This window comes from Cygnus olor, chromosome 8 (assembly GCF_009769625.2).
Source record: "Cygnus olor isolate bCygOlo1 chromosome 8, bCygOlo1.pri.v2, whole genome shotgun sequence".
Taxonomy (NCBI): domain Eukaryota; kingdom Metazoa; phylum Chordata; class Aves; order Anseriformes; family Anatidae; genus Cygnus; species Cygnus olor.
In genome coordinates, this window is record NC_049176.1 from 31,947,392 (window position 1) to 31,959,997 (window position 12,606).

The following is a 12,606-nucleotide window of genomic DNA, read 5'->3' on the forward strand; positions in this document are numbered from 1 at the left end:
GGCCTCCCCTGGCAGGGATGAAGCACACAGTGCCGCGGCGCTCAGCACTACCGCAGCACAAACGCCAGCTGAATGAGCAGCGTGTGCATCGCCGCCAGGACTGGCGCGGCTTGCTAGTAGTTGCTAACGTGGTTTGTAAAGGGAAAATGTGCGGATCTGACACGGGAGTGTTACTGTAATGTTCCAATAGCTTGCTCACAAGAGGGATTCTTTCAAGATGATTTCTGGTGAACCCTGCTTCTCCATGTAAGTGACATTTTGGCTGTGCCAAATCCTTCACCAGCAGACAGGGTGGTTTTGGGGCTTGCACTGTAAACTGGATCCCTGAGCTGATCCAGCTTGAAAACAATTCTTTTAAATCAAAAAGCAGTGGTGCAGCCCTGCAAACTCCTGCGAGGCCGTGAAGCGGCAGCAGGACCACCAGCAGTGCTGCTTCAGGTGGCTGTGGCTGCTGAGCGCACGCGTCCCGGCAGCAGGAACCGAGGCACAGGAGGCCGGTCATTCTGCTGGGCTTTTATTCTGACAGACACAACACACACTGATTTGGTACACAAACAGGCTAGTTTATAAGGCAAACAATGATTTCGAAGTAGGCTTCCCATTCACTACTGCTTCCATAAAATTTTTGACAGGAATACAACATATTAAAACCAGTATTAGAAATACTTTTGTACTGGAATTTAAATATATCACATAGGAGGCATCTTTAAAGAAAGGCAACAAAAATACACCTTCCCACTTGAAAAAGTAAGTGGGAAATAAAAACTTTAATTTATGCTAAAGCTTTCTGATTCATTTTTGAAAGTGCGTTCCTCCAGCCATGTCACGTTACGGCAGGCATGGCTGGCAAATAGTGCTTAGACTGCTCTTCTGTAAACGAATTAAAAGCAGATGTTCTTTCCCATTTTCTGATATTTAAAGTAGATTCTCCTTCATATCACTGTGCACAAAGATGGAAAGAACTGACTTTTTCCAAATTCAGAAGTGTCCTACTCCACAAAGGAAAGGCATGGAGCAACAAAATTATTTTAAGTGAATGGTGAAACCATCCTTGACCTACTTAAGAATAACAAGCCCATGGCTATCTGATCATTACCACATATATGATTCTTTATGTAAAAGAAAAAACAGCATTTTCCTGTTGCGGCTGTAAAAGAGCTGATAAACGAGGTATTGAGTCACTCTTCTCACAGCGCGTTTCCCTCCTGACCACTTGCTGTCCCTCGGCAAGCCGTGTGCTCTGGCTGTGCTGCTATTCAGAAATGGTTCGGTCTAATTATTGAGGTCATCCTGACATACTTTACGAGGGACTGGGCTTGTTTATTAGTTTTAAACAGCTAGTGTACACAAACTGAACAATATGAATCCTTTGGACAGAAGAGGCTTTGTATATCACAAAATAATGTTAAAAAAAAAAAGTTTGAATCCTGCAAGACGCTTTTCCCAAGAGAACCAGTGCAGTTTTTATTTCCTGACACACACCTACACGTGCCCAGGTGCTGATGAGGACACAGGCCTGGGGCTTGCCGAGCTCCCTGCGGCCTCTGCCTGGAGCAGCGAGGCTGGAGGAGGCGGTTTGCCTCCCAGAGCAGCTGGGGAGTGCTGCAGAACACAGGCGGCACCCTGCCAAATGTCAAAGTGCCTCGCCGTGGTGGTAGGCTGGCCCTTGAGTGAAAGTAAGACTTCAGCTTTTAGGTGGCACTCAAACGCACCCCCCTGCCTCCACATTACGTTTATGCAAAGAGTGGCTTTTGCTGTCAGATTAATTATTTCTGACCGATACGAAGATACACAACTAGACTACGCAGCAGCGGAACAAGGAAAGTGAGTAGTTGGTTTCTCTTTTGAGTAGTTACTTTTACAAACAAAGGAAGGGAAGCAAAAATTAATTAAAATTCAATTTTCCACGAGAATTTCCTAGCAGATGCACGGCTATATTTGCCTTTAAGGCCCCTGAATTGGTTATTATTGGCACAAAGTATACGGTGTACCACTACACGATATATTGTATTTTATTGTATTGCGTGTAGTTTCACCTAAGAGGCCACTAAAGAGGAGCCATTAGAGGCTATCATCTAGAAAAAGGACAAAGAAAATAGGAAAAAATGCAGTCCTTGTGAAAATAAACTTCAGATGTAACACAAATGGGTTAGAACTCAGTTTTCTAATAAAACCTGAAAGTTACCTGGAGGAAAGATTTGACTGATGCACATAATTCTACCCATCTCTTCCAGTCTCCATTATTGGAAAAATTCCCAAAGCTGCCGTATCTCTCAAATTTGTCTTTTTGGAGGAAAGAAGAAAGAGATCAGTTGTTCTCAGGTAATACTTTGGCTACTGTGTAGAGCATTTTAATAATTAAGAAGTTTTGAGTGGTATCCTCATTACTTAAGAATCATTTGATGTTCATTTTCTTCCCAGACATGTGCGTTTCCAAATAAAACCACCCATGTGAAAGCGGTATTTCTGGCTTTGTAAACCTTTGCCATTTATCTACAGGAAGAAGAACACTTACTGTCACTTACAGTCTGTTTATCACTTTCTCCATCTGCGCAAAGTAGTTTTATAGTGTGCTTTGCTAACGGCAATTCTTGTTATGCCTGGGTGTTTCACAGGTTGCTATTAAAAAAAAACACAAACCACAGATCTCTCACTTTACGCTGTGTGTCCCGATGCTACATCCTACTCAGCAGATAAGCTAACTTTAGCATCCACGCAGAATGAGTACTTGTCAGGACAATATGTGTCATGAGACACAGGCTACATTCAGTTCTCAAAAGAGACTGATGATCTACCATCACTGGTACAATACAACCTTTTCAGTTTTAAGCCATAGAAATCTAAATAAAATCTGAGTTTTATCTTCCTTTAATTCTTCTACTTTTTGCCCCTTTCTCTCCTTGTCCCTCCAGAAAAAAGGAGGAAGAAAGACTCTCTGAAACTGATAATCTTAGTATTAGGATTATATATAGGAGTGGGTCTCTTCAGTAATTAAACTGTTGAATCTGTTCCAAATGTCCCCTGATAGGAAAATCATTTTTTTTTCTACCTTAATGTAAGAAAAAATCCCTCCAGCCTCTATTTTAAACACACGAAAAGTCATGTTCTGCAGCTCAGTTGGAACTGCAATAACAACAGAATTTAGCAACAAACCCAATTGCTTTGTCTATATTTGAGAATTTTTGGCACATTGGATAAATAATAATTTGGCACTATAAGGCCACTCAGTAATGCCGTTTTCAGCTATTTATGCAGATGCAAGCGCGTTACAAACACCCTGATTCACAGTAAGATTTAAAACCACTTGTTGGCGAAAGCAGTTTCCGTGCAAGTGGATCAACGTTCCTTCACGCCGCTGTCCGTCGGATTTCATCTGACAACGTGATTGATCTCTCTTTCCACTCGTTGTTAGAGCACTTGGAGACAGCGTTGGCTGCTTGACAAAACTTCTGCAGGAGGATCTTTCTTAGTAGCAGATAAACCCACGGATCCAGTATCTGGTTTAGTGAGGCCAAGCGCACAGCTGTCAAGAAGAAATTGCACTCTTTGTACAGTTCTGAGCTTTGGGCTTCTGCAGAGAATCCCTTACAGTATTCAAACGACGTGTGGCTGAAGATCATCTTCAGCATCGTTATCTAAAGAAAGTCAGGAGGAAAAAAACAATACAAGTTAAGATACCAGATCTGTATCAGTATATGCAAATACCCCTGAAGATAAAATCCTGCCAAGGGATTTTTTCCTTCCTCATCGATTTCAGACCATGGCCATAACAAGTAAGCAAGCTCTGAGAGAGCAGCTCAGTCTGCGTGTGCACGTCAAACGAGCATGACAAACTTGTTACCTCCCAGCCACCCATCAGGCTGATCTGCAGATCCCATGCTAACGCGAGGAAGCACACGCTGCTCCCCTGACACCTCACAGAGAGCCGTGTGCTAAATCCCGGTGGCTAGAAAGGGAAATCACTGACTTGGCAAAACTGATTCAGAGGGACTCATTTTATCATTTCTGTATTACCAGAATTACAAACACCAACTGAATAACTCCTAATGAGTAGTTCAAAATTACGTTATGAAGAGTAGATGTCAGGAAAAAGAATTTCAAATACGAAAACGTCTACACTTCTTGTAAAACTAGCATGTTTTATTCTATGACGTATAAATTTTAAGACAGCTTATGAACGGACCCAAAATAAAAGAAAAGGGTTAATGAAAGCGCTTTGGACTAGAGGACAAGAAAGTATTTTATGTCAACTAAAAAAAAGATTTTGTTTTGCCAGAAGCCGCAGACGGCCTTTTGTGTTAACCTGACCTCTAACCCCCGCCTTCTGCCCTCAGCTCAGCTCCCTCAGCGCGCACAGCGATGTATTCAGGAATCTGTTTCCCACGACATCCAGACGGGCACAACTGAGACTGTACCGGCACAGCGAAACGTTTCACACGAGCGCAAGTTTCCGTGGCCGGCGTCTCCCACAGCTCAGGCACAGAGCAGCCAGCTCCGGTGGCAGCCGAACGCTACGCGCGGGTCGATGCCGCTGGGGCTGGAGGCGAGCAGGAGCGGCGGCTTTCTCATTTACTGCAGCAGTTACGCAGCACGGGGCTGCCCCGGGTGTTGTGTGGTGGCAGGTGTCAGGACACTGCTGCCCCTCAGGGAAGGCAAGCCGCGGGTGCTGCAATACTCACTCACTCCTTTAAGACGAGGCAGCTTTGCCTCCGAGGCCGCTGGGCTACAAGGCTCACAGTCGGTAAAGGACTTAGTGACTGAAGGCTGCAGGGCAATGATTCAGTCAACTAAAATAACGATACTTTGGGCTTCCTCGTTCTCCAAATTAAGACAAAAGTCTTGCTTTACAACTGCCAGTAAAAGGAGCCCCAGAACACAAGGACACCTGCGCTCCCGTGTGAGAGCCCAGAACAGCAAGGCGCCGCTGAGGGCTGGTTTGCTGCGGGTTGTACAGGAAACCCGCAGCTGAAGGAGGGCTCGGCCCGGCAGTGCTGCCCAGCGCTGGGCTCCGGCTGGAGGAGCGCGGGCTTTGAGTCACCGGGCTGCTGCTCAGCCAGGTAAAAAGGGACAGAAGCTTTCCTTCGTCTTGTTAAAGCTGGTGAGATGGTGCTGGGCATTGTGATGCTCTCGTATACCAATATACGACTATGGGAAATATGAATCATGTTTTGAGAGATGTCAGATATATTTATTTCCCATGGTTTAGTTGGTTGGTATCTGCTGTCTAAAGTTTTCCCCTTAACAATTTGTACCAGCTGCAGCAGTTTTAAAGCATACTACTTCAGAGGCATTTAGCTTGTTCTCTGCAGATAAGCTACATTACATGTTGTATTGCAAAGTCTTCTCCAGGAGCCTACAAACACAGGGACCAAAACAACTTCTGAGCAGCATTCGGCGAGCAGCTTGCTGCCAAGCGGCGTGCGTATCACGTGGGGAAACGCCTGTGCTCCTGCACCTGGCCGCGCCGCGCAGCGCGCCTCCCGGCTGCTCCACAGCAAGGCCAGACAGGAAAAGGCCAGGGCCGCCGGGAGGACAGGGCCGGCTTTCGGATGCACCTCAGCAAGTCTGGCGCCCCGGTACGAGCCGAGCCGTGGCAGCAGGAAGCCACCCACCCCTCGGGACGGACGGTACGGGGCCTCTGTGCTGGATTCGTCGTGCGCCGAGCACGGGGCAGTTAACGAGTGACTCTTCCTGGACAGGTCCTGGTTTTGCTCACAAATCTTCTCTGGTTGTGAACCGAAGGCCTCGAATGCCAGGAAATCCTGCAGACTCGAGGCAGTAGGCCCGCGGTCTCTGAGGTGCCCACAGCGGATGTCAGGGAGGCGGTGCAGCACCACGCTGTGACGTGCCACAGGTCCACTGCGTGTGCGAGGGGGTGCCAGGCACCAGACGGGTGCCGGTCCCAAATGTGCAGGGAACTGCCCAAGCGACTGGGCTCCCGGTCACTTACTGACAGCCCCGTGCAACCTCCTGACCTTGGCCTCTCAAAGGAGCCAGCACAACCCGTACACACAGCGACGTGAGCCCAGTCAGGGCTTTTCCCCAGTGCCGCTGTCAGAGAGCAGCACCACTGCTGGGAGCAGGGCCGGCTGGCGGGGGGGAGCAGGGAGCTGGCCACGGGCAGCATCTGTCCCCTTGGAGGAATCTTCCGGGTGCCGGATCAATAACCGTGCGGTGGCCTGGGAAAGGCTCGGAGGAGTCTGGGAGACAGGGCCACTCCAACAGCAAGGCAGAAGTGTTTTTGTTTCTTTAAATAGAAGCAGTTGAGATTCCATCTGCTGCATTTAATTTAAATAAAATGAGAAGTAGCCACTGGTGGAGGTTTTCAAAAATACAGGATACAGACCCAAAACACACCAGGCGGCCACGCACCAGACTCGCACAACCCCAGCTCCACCACGTGCCTGTCCCCGCGGGCCTGCAGCACCTTCAGCAGCGCCCCGCGCCCGCCGGGCCTGGCAGCCTGCTCCTGGCAGCCCGTGGAGAGGGGCAGCCTTGTGGAAATGCGCCGAGCCCATGCTACGGCCGAACCCAAACCTCTTTGTCATTCCCAGCACTGGGATTACTGCCCCTAAATCAGCTCTTCTAGCCCGTCTTTGGGGAACCCTGCAGCAGCTTTGTAGACCTTGTTGTCTTGTTCTTTTGTTACGGAATCCATGGAGCTACAAAAATATTAGACTAATAAAATGCATTTCTCAAGCACGCAACTGCTGTTTATTTTTGTCTTTCTTACATAATATTCCATTACTGGAATACTTGTTGGGCCATTGGTGGCTCTACTGGAAATTTTGTTTGATATCCTTGGAGGCCGTTTATCATGGCCTGTACTGGTCCTCTAAATTAATTGGAAGGAAGACTGCAAAAAGAAGGGGCACAACACCAGGCGGAATAAAGTCAATAGAACTATACAATCTACGCCAATAAAGCGTGGGCTCAAAACACCTATAGTAATGCAATTGGTAATCACATTTAATTGATAAGATAACAATCTGCTGTTACTGAATGCAGTTTTACAATTAAACTTCCGTTGCTGTGGCTTTTAAACTGATAGCCAATGACCGGGCACGCTTTGTGAGGTATCTTTACAGCATTTTGAGTAAAGTTTGTCTGCAGCCCACAAGAGATTTTCGGGTTGTTTCAGAGGTTCCCAGCTAGCCGCCATCGCTCCGTGACACACTGCCGCGGGCTGAACGTTAAACGGGCAGTCTGTGTTCCTTCAGGGATCCAGGCGGCTTGCTATCACATTACTAAGTATTTGAAGTGAACTTTCATTGTATTTAGGGAAAAAAAAGACAAAAAGTCTTTCCCAAAGATATTTTTCCAGTTTTAGAAACTAGGTTGAAAGGTTTTTTTGACTGGAGATCACAAGGAATTCTCCGCGGCAGAGCTCTGTGCAGCACTTGGGCAGCGACAGGCTCAGGCTCCTTCCCCGCGGCAGCACTGCAGAGCCCCAGTTAGGAGGCATTTACCAAAATCCGTGGGGCCATAGGGCTGCTATCTGCAGTAAAGGATGGACAATAAAACAGTTGCTATGCTTGCAGGTATGTATTTTTAGGCGAAGCAAGAGCTGTGAGTAGCTGGTCTGGAATGCGGGGTAAGAATCCGATGTGAACTTCCCGGTCCCAAACTGCAAAATCTTTTCATGAGATAGCTTCCAAAAATCCAAGCGTGTTTTCTATGCATCATGAAGACAGGAGGATTTATCTGTTTACACTGCTTCTCCTCTCCCATTAGTCCTAATCCGTTGCTGAAATAATTCTCTCCCACATAGCAAAGAAAGCTGTAGAAGGAATACAGGATTCTCCTGATGAAGTACAAATAATGGCTGCGGTGAGCGAACTATGCAGAAGCCCAGATGGAGAGACAACACCTACAGTCACGTACCACCTTATTTTAAAGTCAAAATTGGACTCACTTCTACCGCCTCTGTGGAAGCTAAGGCAGAATGAAAGACCTCAGCCTGAGCAAGCCAAATGTCATTGCAGCTCCACGCTCCTTGTGGAGCCCTGAAGGAGGATTCCCACTGCTTGGAATGGATGTGGATTTCTCTCTTACAGCAGAAATACCGCCTGTCGCAGGCAAAGCTAGGAAAGGCCAAACATCTGCCAGTCCCGCAGGACTGCAGGGTGACCCCAAGCAAATCCCCTCTCTGTTTCTGCGAAACCCATGCTAGTGAAATCACTGGCAATCCTCTTGGAGAACTGATGCACAAGGCCGAGGATTTCAACATGGAAAACCTGTTTGCAGAAGGGCAGTAACACAGGGAATCGTGACAGATCCTGGTGAAGTCTAACAGGCTTCCATCAGGCACGTGCTCTAAGTTTTACTGCCTGGTTGTGCCCTTACCTAAGACAAATATAGTCTGGCAAAATCCAGCCTTTTGGCAGGTCCACAGGTGTTCCCTGCAGCACGCAAACCGCAGCGACCAGGAGGCCGGGACACCTGCACCAGGCGGCTATTTCGGCGTCAGAGGGGAGCGGAGCACCCCCAGGAAGCTGCTGGTTCATGCAAGTCAAGGCATCTGCAGCGCAGTGACACCACTGCCTTCTCTCCCTAAGCAAAGGTGCTTTCCATAGCAGTTTTGCGCATTTAAAAATATTACAAAATACTAAATTTATAATAAAAACACCTTTAAAGGAGAGTACCATCGATTTCTGTCTGACGGGAGGGTTAAGGAGAACATGTATGTTGAAAGGAAAAGCAGCAAAATACCTGACCAGTTCAGCTTTAAATAGCCTTGAAAGCACCCTGCGAGTGCATAATTTTGTAACCTGGAGCTGCTAAAAGCATTATTATGAGAATTACAGTCTGTGCTGCAGCTGTGCTTCTGTGCAAACAAAGAAGAGCTTTATCCATGTTACCTCAAACTCATTTCAGTCTGCCGTTGGCTTATTTCAGTGGCTACATTCAACAGTTGAACACCAAAATAAACAGAAGATTGGTGCAGACTGGAAACCACTTATGATAAAGCAATACCTTACGTAAGTGGAGCATTTTTCAGGTTCTCCATGCTGAATTCAAGTAAAGTCTTGACTGCACAATAAGAGATCTCATGCCTGCGTTATGAATACAGTTCCTCTCTTCTACCAAACATCCCATAAATCACAGGAAGGAGGGACGCTTCATTAAGCTGTTCCGTGCACAGCCGCTATCATCAGAAGTTTCGCTTTTCTGTTAAATCCTATTTGATATTCTCATTTTCATCAACAGATCAAGTCTGTGTGAAGGGGCATTGTTTCTATTAGGCAAACAGTTGTCAGCATCCCTTAGTTCTCAGTTACAAATCTCAGACTCTTTTACTCTAAAGTCTCCTCTGAAAATCCCTAGATTCCTGTTTAAATGAGCTTTCTTACAACTGCTAAATGATGCAGCTGTAGGTTAAATGAGTTCTTTCATTTGGCTTTCACTGAAAATACACTCGCCTTGCTCCAAGCTCACTCTTCCAAAAACCTGGCCTCTTATTCCTAATTTTTCCTTTGCAGTTGTATAGAAAAAATGGAAGTACAAAACTTCTGGTGTAGTCGTGACGCTTGATTCTGACCCTACGAAGCCTGGCAGGCACGCTGACTAGGCGGAGAAGCTTTGCAGGACCCTATAGCCCAAGCGATCGCTTTGCAGCGTTGCCGCTGTGCTGTGAAGCGAGCTGTTTGCAGATTCACTCCGGACCACAGCTGCTCCCTGGCCGGGCAGCACCAGCCCCAGCAGCAGCACCGGGGCTGCCCAGCAGCGTCCTCCCTGCAGCCCTGCTCTCGCCCGGAGTGCCGGGCTGCTCGCCAGGGCCAGCGGCGCCGACCTCCCAGCCCTGTCTGCGGCCCCAAGAGCCGTGGCTGCCTCTGACCCATGGAGTGCTTACAGCAGCTCTGCCCTCTGCTTGATCCTCGCGCCGCGGGGGCCTCCTTTCCACTTCCCGCAGGTCCATTCAGCTGCACTGCCTTGACCTCTGGCTTTTAAGTCTGCAAAATACCACTGGAAGCAAACCACCCAAGGGAATCCCTGCATCGTCACTGATTTTCCAGAGTATTCATGTTCTGAAGGAAGAGAAGAGATGTCTCTCATCCCTTTTTTGCTCTATGCTACAAGGCTGGTTAAACCCCCATGTGTGATAGCTTTGGTGGAAGATGGCAAAGCACAGGGCAGAACCTGCTTCCAGATGGGGAGAATACAAAAACTAGGACTGAGAGGCAAATGCACTTCCTGCATTTAATAACCGCCTTCTTATGTTTTCATCCTTTTAATTACGGAGGATAAACACGTGGCAGTTAACTTCTGGAGAAATAAAGAAATCCCAGTGTTTTCCCTTGGGACTTAGCTGTACCCATCGGTGGGACAGCCGGACACTCCTAGCGGAGATGTGCCGCGGTCTGGAAAGGGCCAGCCAAGTTCTCTGTGCACAGTGGGAGAAAAATCCTTCCGAGGCCACACAGTACCTGTCATGTAACTGCAGAATTATTCTAGCAAGCTTCTCCCCTTTCCTGCTTAAGGATTCCAAGCACAAACTCTCCAAAAGTCACACTGTCCTCTGGCAGCAGGACAAACTGGCCATTTTATAGAGGGTACTGGACTCCTAGATGTGCCCTCATCCCATACAGTAGGAGCAGAGGTGGATTCAGCCTCTTCCACTCCTAAACCATGAGGAAGGATTTATCCCAGCTTGACAAAAAGGGGCAGAAATGAGGAAGAATAAAATAATGGAAAGAAATTCAGGGGTCCTTTAAAAAAAAGGAAAAGAAACAAAAAGCCGGAAGCGCTGCCTTAAATAAGATAGAGTGAGCAATCTGCTGAAAACTAGCGGGCACTTACAAAGTCACACACTGTACCTTTCCTCATGAACCACAGAGATAAGTTTTGGTGCAAAGCAGGAGCAAATAAAAAACATGAAATAACTCCTTCCCATCAGCACAGGGCTCCATCACAAAGGGGCTGGATGAACTTGCTGACAGGTTCACCTCAACAAGGAGCAGGGAGGTTCCGGTCCCCTTGCTCCGGCACCTTCAGATCCCGATTGTGCTACCCACTAGGTAAACCTCCCCGTCTGGCCGCAGAGGGCAGGGGTGCAGACCCTGTCCCACCGCCATCCCACCCCCCCTGTACATCTCCCCATCGCCTGCCTGTTGCTCGCAGCACTGCTGACCTCAGTGCCCTCCTCCCAGACCCACCGTCTCCTCACCTCCTGCCCTCTTCCTCTTTACACGACCTTTCTTGTCCTCATCACCCCTCCTTTCTACGGCATTTCTTTGGTCTTATTTTTCCCGATGCGCTGCAGCGTGCCCACCTCTTGCACCGCTCCCTGCCTCTCTCCGACCAGCACCCACACCAGCCACTCCCAGGGCTCCGTCCCCGTCCCAGCTGTTGCCCCCGCTTCCTTTCCCCTCGTGGCCACGGTGCCCACGAGGAACCTGAGCCACCTGTGGGCGCAGGGCCAGGGAAGGCTGCGGCAGCCGAGGCGGTGACCTACCAGCAGCGGTGACCAGCACGCCGAGAGGACGCACATGATCCCCAGCAGCTGGATCAGCGTTTCCGTGGTGATCCGCCCCCACTGCTTGCTGGAGCGCGGCGCGGTCGCTTTGGTCCGACAGCGAGACACCAGGGCCTCGATGGTGGCCAGGTTGCACGCCACCGTCACCACCAGGGAGAAGAGCCCCAGGCCAGCGAAGGTGGAGGCGAAGAAGCTCCCGGTGAGCTCGCCGTCGCCCGTGCTGATGAAGCACCAGGTGCCGGGCCACTGCAGCGTGTAGCGGCCCAGGCCGGCGATGGGCAGGAGGGCGAAGGAGATCACGGCCAGCCAGATGCCGAGCAGCGCCGTCTTGGTCATCCTCGTCTTCATGTGGCTGGCGTACCAGTGGGGCGTGCGGATGGCCAGCGTCCTCTCCACGGCCATGGCGCTGGCGATGAAGAGCGGGCAGAGGCCGAAGACGGTCATGCTGAAGCCGAAGAAGGCGCAGAGGCGGCCCGAGGGGTCGACGGCGGCCCAGGTGCGGTCGGACAGGTAGACGGAGATGACGATGGGGCTGGTCAGCAGCTGCCCCGCCAGGTCGGTGAGCGCCAGGGAGCCGATGCACAGCAGGAAGGACCGCTTCCGCCGGTTCTCCTTGGCCCGGTAGCTGCGGGACACCAGGAGCATGGCCAGGGCGTTGCCCACGACGCCCGTGATCATCATGGTCAACGGGAACGCCACCGACACGGCGCCGCAGCCCTCCGCCGCCCGCCCGGTGCCGTTGCCCCGCGGCCGCATGGCGCCGGGCTCGGTGCCGTTGGGGCCGCCCTGGCACAGCGGGCGGCGGCTCATGGCGGCGGCGGCGAGCCCCGGCCCCGCTCCCGGCCCCGCTCCCGGCCCCGTCCCATGGCGGCGCCCCGCGGGCAGGCACCGGGCCGAGGCGCGGCACTGGCGGCCCCGCGGCGGGCGGCGGCCGTTAAAGGCGGGGGCGGGGCGGCCCTGCCCGCCCTCAGGGAGGGGAACGGGCGGCGCGGGGCCCGCCCGGGGCTCGCCTCAGGGGGCGCCGCCTCGTGCCCGAGCGGGGCCGCGGGACGGGGCCGGGGCTCGCCGTGCACCGGGCGCCCCTCGCCCGGCTCCCTCGGGCGGGCCGGCCCCGAGCCCCCTGCGGCGTG

At 50.6% G+C, this 12,606-nt stretch overlaps 1 protein-coding gene across 2 annotated transcripts; it reads right to left on the reverse strand.

Annotated features, from left to right (window-relative positions):
* Positions 1-498: 498 nt before the first annotated feature.
* Positions 499-12,327, reverse strand: PTGER3 (prostaglandin E receptor 3). Of its 2 annotated transcripts, none has more exons than XM_040564954.1 (2): positions 11,456-12,321; positions 499-3,635 (listed from the first exon to the last, which is right to left on the reverse strand). In XM_040564954.1, the coding sequence occupies exons 1-2, from the start codon at positions 12,284-12,286 to the stop codon at positions 3,348-3,350; spliced, it is 1,119 nt and encodes a 372-aa protein (XP_040420888.1). In that variant the 5' UTR covers positions 12,287-12,321; the 3' UTR covers positions 499-3,347. The 2 variants fall into 2 exon arrangements, with proteins under 2 accessions (XP_040420888.1, XP_040420889.1); XM_040564955.1 differs by lacking the exon at positions 499-3,635 and adding an exon at positions 4,192-6,278 and having other exon boundaries at positions 11,456-12,327.
* Between the last annotated feature and the right edge of the window lie 279 nt (positions 12,328-12,606).

Excerpts from the sequence above, each read along its gene's own strand:
- PTGER3 (XM_040564954.1), bottom strand. The coding sequence starts at position 12,286 with ATGAGCCGCCGCCCGCTGTGCCAGGGCGGCCCCAACGGCACCGAGCCC. Across the intron at positions 3,636-11,455 it reads CGTGCTGGTCACCGCTGCTG|ATAACGATGCTGAAGATGAT; the intron begins GTAGGTCACCGC and ends GACTTTCTTTAG.